This window comes from Cervus canadensis, chromosome 18 (assembly GCF_019320065.1).
Source record: "Cervus canadensis isolate Bull #8, Minnesota chromosome 18, ASM1932006v1, whole genome shotgun sequence".
NCBI lineage: Eukaryota > Metazoa > Chordata > Mammalia > Artiodactyla > Cervidae > Cervus > Cervus canadensis.
In genome coordinates this window covers 29,201,735-29,210,069 of record NC_057403.1, presented here as the reverse complement: position 1 = coordinate 29,210,069, position 8,335 = coordinate 29,201,735, and the positions used below count along the sequence as shown (strand labels likewise).

The following is an 8,335-nucleotide window of genomic DNA, read 5'->3' as shown; positions in this document are numbered from 1 at the left end:
AGCACTGAGTCTGCTCCAGGACGAGTCGTGACATTTTGTTCTTTGGTTTTTCGCTAGCATTATGACAGATGCTTCCTTCATGCCCTTATATAGTGTGTGTACCCACCCCTACCAGCTACGTCTTAATTAATCCAGGGTACATTCTATAACTTATGGGTCATTTCTCTGTTGTGTTAACGTGAAGTGGGTTGGCCAGGAGCCCCTTCAAGAGGTTTCACACATTTGGCCTCATTCCTCTTGCGCCCAGAAGCTCGAAGCCCATTTTCCTGGGAGTAAGCATGCTGCGGGGCGAGAGAAGGCAGTGAGATCGCCGGGCTCAGGGAGGGCGCGTGGGTCCCAAGGTGGGGGCAGGGGCGCGTGGCGCCACCGTTTGTGGCCAGGCCGGGCTCCGAGATGGCCTCCCAGTCCCCGGGTACCCCCGGCTCCTCAAAAACCCCCAGCAAGGATGGGACGGAGACGCCCCAGGAAAGCAACTTGCCGCTCTCCTTGCTCCACGTCCGCGACGTTACGAATCGCCGGCCCAGCAATCTGCCCTGGGTAGACGTGGTCAGGGCCTGTGGCCGCTTCAGGCTATCGCTCTTGCAGGCGCGGCGCGGCCGGCTGCTGCCCACGCTTAACCCCCTAGCCATAGGCGATGAATCGCCACCGCCCGATACTCTTTGGATGCCCTGGATGGCCCAGAAGGTGTCATGGGGTGACCAGGAGCCCCTCTCCAAGGTAAGGACCGCCCCCAAGGGGAGGGGCTGTGGCTGGAGAGCGCAAGAGCAGAAGGGGACCTAGAGGACCAGGCGGCTGGAGGAGAGGCGGGAGAGCTCAGGAAACCGGCCTGGGAAGAGGACCCGACTCGACCCAGACCCTGTGGGGCTCTGCCTGAGCCCCTCAGATGTCCCCATGGGACACTCCCAAGTGCATGCCCTCGGAGGATTGAAGGAGCCCCGTCACCCATGAAACAGCACTAGAAGCAACAGAAAATAACAATAAAACACAGGAATAAAAACGCAACAACACGACCGTGTATTCTAAGTGATAGTTGAGAGACAATGCATTGCTAGAAAAGAAGGCTGTTGGCTGGGAAGAGGAAATAATCTGTGAACAGAACAGGGAGAATTCTTGGGGGTGAAAAAGAGGATTTTCAAAGCCAAAATCCTCCACGGAGGTTTTAAAAATCAGATCAGAGAACTGAAACAAAATTATAAAACAAACACATGGGATTCTCTGAGAAAAAGTATAAAGGAACAATAAATACGAGAGAAAAGTAAGGAGGAATGCAGGGGAGATGCAGAAAAGTCAATACATTGGGTTGGCCAGAAAGTTTGTTTGGGTTTTTCCATAAAAAGTTACAGAAAAAGCTAAAGGAACTTTCTGGTCAACCCTACATATATAAGAGGTGTTGAAGGTGGGGTGGGGGTCAGGTGGGGAAAATAGAGAAGGAAATAAGGAAATGTCTCTGGGGTGAAGAAAGAATGGAGTGCTCATGTGGAAAGAGATGGTGAAGTTCAGTGCAAGATTGGAGGGACATATAAGCTACAGGGGGCCAATGCCTGAACTGCATGAACAGGAGCAAGGCTGTCCCCAGACAGATGGAAAAGCCTGGGATCAAATTGAGATGGAGGTTTCTGACACTGTCAGAGGATCTTGGAGCCAAGTCCACAATTGGATCTGTTGAATGGCTGACTGCCTTAGTCAGCACCCCCTGCAAGGGTGCATTGGGACCTCCATGGGGAAGTCTGCTTGAAGAGAAAGCACAGGATGTACCGGTGCTTTGTTTAATTTATTTGTGATAGTTATTCTGATTTTTAAGTAAAATTAGAGAAGGTCATAGGAGTTGTGTTTTACTTCTGTTGTCCATAGAATATCCCCAAGATCAAATTCAATAGATATGAAAAGTGTTTTGTTTGATTTTTTTTTCCAACTAGCAGTCTCAGTAGCACCCCTGCCTCCCCAACTACCCCTTTTCCCTCTACAGAGACAACAAATGTTTCTAGTTCCTTCTGTATCCTTAAAGAGGTATTTTATGCACATGCCCACAAGTGTATTCTGATCCTTCCCTTTTTTGTTTTAACGTAAATGGAAGGATACCTTAGACCTCTTCTGCAATTGGTTTAAAAATTTTTCTCTCTGTATTAATAAACAGCTTCCTTGTTCTTTTTTTTTTTTTTTTAAAAAAACCTTTTATTTTGTATTGGGGTATAGCTGATTAGAGAGTTGGACTATAAAGAAAGCTGAGCACCGAAGAATTGATGCTTTTGAACTGTGGTGTTGGAGAAGATTCTTGAGAGTCCCTTGGACAGCAAGGAGATCCAACCAGTTCATCCTAAAGGAAATCAACCCTGAATATTCGTTGGAAGGACTGATGATGAAGATGAAACCCCAATAACTTTGGCCACCTGATACGAAGAACTGACTCATTTGAAAAGACCCTGATGCTGGGAAAGAATGAGGGCGGGAAGAGAAGGGGACGACAGAGGATGAGATGGTTGGATGGCATCACCGACTTGATGGACATGAATTTGAGTAAACTCCGGGAGTTAGTGATGGACAGGGAGGTCTGGGGTGCTGCAGTCCATGGGGTCGCAAAGAGTCGGGAACAACTGAGTGACTGAACTGAACTGATAGCTGATTAACAATTTTGTGATAGAGTCAGGTGAACACTGAAGGACTCAGCCATACATATACATGTATCCCCTTGTTCTTTTTTTTGGAGAGTATTCCATTGACTGGTTGCCCCCTGGTGGATTTAACTAGTCTTGGGTGCCTGCATATTCAGGTGGCTTAAAATTTTTTTGACTGCAGGATTTTATGATCCATTAAGTTAACAGAAGTTGAGAAGTTATATAAAGCTCTGGGAGGAAACTTTGTGACCTAAGTATTAATATTCTCTGCCTGGCCAAACTGCTGTCTTTGATAAAGCCAACAAAAAGACATTTTTTTTTAGAGTTGCAAAAACTCAGAAAGGATGCATCTTTTTGAAGACATAGTTACTCAAGGGAGTACTCTTGCAGCAACAAAAAAGTCCTAATTAAGAACTGGAGTAAGATAAAGCAGTTCAGGAAAAATAGATGGGCACAGTGACTGAAAACAGTACACTTTGGAGGTGTTTATACAGCAAGGTTAATGTGGCTGTGTAGCTCAGTGAAAATATTACAAATCATCTTTTGAAACGAAGGTGCAGGATACAAGAATGTTTTGGACGATTTCATCCAACTCTCCTGAGATGGTTTGCTAAAGAACATTCTCAGTGCTGATGCTTCATTCTGGCCTTTAAGTAATGCACACTCACACAGAGATGTGTCACACACTTTAAAAAGAATTGACTCTAAACCTCTCCTTGGCTCACTTAAGATGAAGTTGGAAGATCTGACCATAATCTTCCAAGCCATTTTGGCTCGAGCTCATTTCTCTGTTCTCGTCTTCCCTCTGATTTGCTGACCTTCCAGACAGTCCAACCGCCATGTCCTCCTTGCTTCTCCTGGTGGATGGGGGCGCGGTGGGGGTGGTCTCCCCCTGCGCTCCATCTAGAGCCCTGATTAGCTGGCCTGGCAGTGACCTGACATCAGGTACCGCCCGTGCGGTGGCCTCGCCCATCTCCCACCCTGATTCCTTAGAGTAGGGGCCCATCACACACTCCTGGGCTGAGGTCTTTGCTCTTGGATTCCCAGTGCCCTGCAGAACAGTGACCAAGTCCCGGCCAGAGAGGCAGGCAGGCAAACTTGTAGAACATATCTGTGCGATGCTACACACAGCCTCCTGATGAAGGTGAAAGAGGAGAGTTAAAAAGCTGGCCTAAACCTCAACTCTTTGAGACCCTATGGAGTGTAGCTGGCCAGGCTCCTCTGTCCGTGGGATTCTCCAGGCAAGAACACTGGAGGGGGTTGCCATTTCCTCCTCCATCCCTCTCCGTAATAAACCCCAGAAGAACTCTGCCCAGAAAGGCCCAGAAGCGGGAAGATGTTTTCCCATTCCAAAGTTCTGTTTTCGTTATGAGAAAAAGGAGAGTTTTGTCTAGAGGCGGAGGCAGCTGCAGAGAAGGGAGCTGGGGGTGGGGATCACCGCCTTAACGTGCGGGCTTTGGCTGCGGAGCGTCGAGAAAAGCACAGATCGGGTCCTTCCCGGACAGCACTCTGCCACGGCTGGGGCTCGCTGGGGCTCGCTGGGCTCCAGGCCCCGCCCCCTGACCCGCCCCGCGCCTGCAGGCCGGGCCTCACGCCCGCAGCCTGGCTCAGCTTCGCTGTGCCCCCTGGCGGCCCAGCCCCGACCTGGAGCCTCTTAGCTAGTCTCCTGGAGGCCCAGTTCCTGTCCCACTTCTCCCAGCTACCTAGAGGGGAAAGGCCCTCTCATTCCTCACATCCGCACACCAGCGTGTTTTCCACAACCCGGAAACCGCTCCCCTCCCCTACATGCCCGCCTCCCCTCATCCCTGAACCTCGGGCTGAATTTGCCTCACCCCAACCTGGTCTTCCCCATCCATAGTTTCTGCATTTGTGCGGGCACTGCCTGGCAGCTGAGCCTCAAATCCCTCCTCCCAGGTCCCCACAACTCCGCACTGTCAACTTAGAAAAAAATGCACGACGTAAGAGTTACCAGTTCAGTTTTATTCCTGGAGCTTACTAAGGACTATAGCATGGGAGATGATTTCTCAGAAAACTCTGAAGGACTGCTCCAAAGAGGTAAGGGAGAAGCCAGGATATATGTGAACTTTTTGCTGGGAAAAACATAGAGGCAATCATACAAAGATGAGCACGCACGTGCACACACACACACACACACACACACACATACACTCTTCCTTTCCTTATATAGATCTGAGTTTCTGATCTATATAATTTTCCTTGTCTTAAAAGAACGTTTAACCTTTCTTGCAAGGTAGATCTACTGGTAACAAGTTTCCTCAATTTTTGTTTGTCTGGAAAGTCTTTATTTTGCTTTCACTTTTGAAGGGTAATTTTGCAGGATACAAATTTCTAGGTTGGTACGTTTTTTCTCTCACTACTTAAAATATTTCCGTCTCTTGTTACTTGCATGGCTTCTGAGGAGAAGCTGGATGTCAGGCTTATCTTTGCTCCTCAATAGGTAAAGTGTCTTTTTCCTCTGACTTCTTTCAGGCTTTAAAAAAAATATATTTATCTTTATTTATTTTGCTGGGTCTTAGTTGTGGCACATGGGATCTTTAATCTTCATTGTGGCATGTGGAATCTTTAGTTGAAGCATGAAAAAGAGAAAGTATTAGTCGCTCAGTCATGTCTGACTCTTTGCAATCCCGTGGCCTTTAGCCTGCCAGGCCTCTCTGTCCCTGGAATTCTCCAGGCAAGAATATTGGAGTGGGTAGACATTCCCTTCTCTCAGAGTTGAAGCATGCAAACTCTTAGCTGTGACATTTGGGATCTAGTTCCCTGACCAGGGATCACACCTGGGCTCCCTGCATTGGGAGCATGGAGTCTTAGGCACTGGACCATCAGAGAAATCCCTTTGGGGGTTTTTTATCTTTGATATTCTGTAACTTTATATTGTAGGAGTAGGTTTTTATTTTTTTGTATTTATCCGGTTTTGCGTTCTCTGAGCTTCCTGGATCTATGCTTTAGTGTTTGAAATTAATTTGGGGGAAATTCTAAATAATTATTTTTTCAGATATTTCCCTGTTCCTTTCTTCTTCTGGTATTCTTGTTATGTATATGTTATACCTCCTGTAGTTGTTCCACAGTTCTTGGATGGTCTGTTCTGGTTTTTCGTTTTTTCTGGTCTTTTTCCTGTTTGCTTTTCAGTTTTGAAGGTTTTTATTGAGATATTCTCAAGCTCAGAGATTCTTTCCTCAGCCAAGTGTAGTCTAATAATAAGCCTATCAAAGATACTCATCATTTCTGTTATGGTATTTTTGATCTGTAGCATTTCTTTTTGGTTCTTTCTTAGAATTTTCATCTCTCTGCTAATATTACCCATGTGTTCTTGCATAACTGTCTACTTTATTCATTAAGCCCTTAGCATATCATCAGAGTTGTTTTAAATTCCTGGTCTGATAATTCCAACATCCCTGCCACATCTGAGTCTGGTACTGATGTTATATTCGTGCTCTCTCTTGAAACTGTGTTTTCTGCCTCTTAGTGTTTCTTGTCATTTTTTCTTGATAGCCAGACATGATTTAGTAGTTAAAATGAACTGCTATCAACTGGCCTTTAGTAATGTGATTGTTGGGTGTAGGGTACAGAGAAGCATTCTATAGCCCTATGATCAGGTTTCTGTCTTTTAGTGAACCCGTGCCTCTGGATTGTTAACTTCACATGTGCTTTTTAGTATGAAACCCCCACCCTTCACTTTTACATGGTATAGGGTGGCTAGAGCTTGCTAGGGTTGGGTACTTCACTTTCCCCTGGTCAGTTGGTTTCTGATAAAATCTGAGCAGGTTAGACTCTGGTTAGTGTCTCCTGAGGGCAGAGCTTAAGAAGAGCAGAATGCTGTGGCATATTCAAAATGGTTCCTTTTCCCTGCTGGAAGCACAAGGGGATGTTTCTCCTGTTTTCACTGTGAGGATTAGGACTGCTCCTAGAGGTAACACTCACAAAATTGTGGATTTTTTTGTAGATCCGTAACTGAATTCCCCTTTGGAGTTTTAACTCTCATAGTTATCCACACCTGAGCCTCCAGCAATTGCTCAATTATAGTTCAGGTCTCGCTATCCTGGCAGTGGTTCCCACGGAAGTTGCTGCTCCTGGATTTCTGCTCTGGTAACTTGGAATTCTTTGTATTTGCCTCCCTATCTTTCCAATTTGGGGGACAGCCATTTGGCTTGTGACCTCACTTCCTTTATGGATCTAAGAGATTTTTCAGTTCGGTTCTTTCCTTGTTGTGAGGATGGACTGAGGACTTCCAAGCTTTTCACATGCCAGATCAGAAGAAAGAAGTCCTTCATTTCCTTTTTATTGCATAGTAATATTCTGTTGTATGGATATACCTCATTTTATTTATTCATTCATCAGTGGATGGACATTTGAATTGTTTCCAATTTTTCTTTTCAATTGTTAAAAAATAAAAGTGTAGTTGATTTACAATGTTGTGTTAGCTTCTGATGTAGAGCAAAGTGATTCAAAATACATATATTCAGAATATATGTATTCTGTATGTATATATTCTTTTTCAGATTATTTTTCACCATCGTTTATTGCAAGATGTTGAATATAGTTCCCTGTGCTATTGTAATAGGTCCTTGCTGTTTATTTTGTATATAATAGTATGTATCTTCTAATCCCAAACTCCTAATTTTTCCCTATCCTCCCTTTCATCTTTGATAACCGTAAGTTTGTTTTCTATGTCTGTGAGTCTGTTTCTGTTTCATAAATAGGTTCATTTGTATCATTTTTTCAATATTTCACATATAAGTGATATCATATATTTGTCCTTCTCTGACTTACTTCACTCAGTCTGATAATATCTAGGTTCATGCATGTTGCTGCAAATGGCATTAAATCATTCATTTTTATGGCTGAGTAATATTCCACTGTATATTTGTACCATATCTTCTTTTTCCATTCATCTGTTGATGAACATGTAAGTTGCTTTCATGCCTTAGTTATTGTAAATAATGCTGCTATGAACATTGGGGTGCATGTATCATTTCAAGACAGAGTATTCCTCTTTTTTTAATATGTGTTCAGGAATGGGATTGCTGGGTCATACGGCAACTCTATTTTTAGTTGTTTTTTTTTTAAAACCGCCATACCATTTTCCATAGTGGCTGTACCAACTTATATTCCTACCAACAGTGGAGGAGGGTTCCCTTTTCTCCACATCCTCTCCAGCATTTATTATTTGTAGACTTTTTGAGGATGACCATTCTGACTGATATGAGGTGATACCTTGTTCTAGTTTTGGTTTGCATTTCTCTAATAATTAATCCATCCTAAAGGAAATCAGTCCTGAATATTCATTGGAAGGACTGATGTTGAAGCTGAAACTCCAATACTTTGGCCACCTGATGCTAAGAATTGACTCATTTGAAAAGACCCTGATGCTGGGAAAGATTGAAGGCAGGAGGAGAAGGGGACGACAGAGGATGAGATGGTTGGATGGCATCACCGACTCAATGGACATGAGTTTGAGTAAACTCTGGGAGTTGGTGATGGACAGGGAGGCCTGGCGTGCTGCACTCCATGGGGTTGCAAAGAGTTGGACACGACTGAGTGAGTGAACTGAACTGAACTGAATAATTAGTGATGTTGAGCATCTTTTCATGTGCCTATTGGCCACCCAGATGTCTTCTTTGGAAAAATATCTATTTAGATCTTCTGCTCATTTTTTTGTTTGCTTGTTTTGAGTTGTATGAATTGTATACAACTTGTATACAATT

General features: G+C 44.4%; 1 protein-coding gene across 1 annotated transcript in view; it reads left to right on the top strand.

Moving 5' to 3' along the window:
• The first annotated feature begins 393 nt into the window (after positions 1–393).
• WDR88 (WD repeat domain 88) overlaps positions 394–8,335 on the top strand; it is a 45,674-nt gene continuing 37,732 nt past the window's right edge. The window contains exon 1 of the mRNA XM_043437158.1: positions 394–717. Coding sequence (XP_043293093.1) covers positions 394–717 — 324 coding nt within the window. The remainder of the gene's footprint in view (positions 718–8,335) is intronic.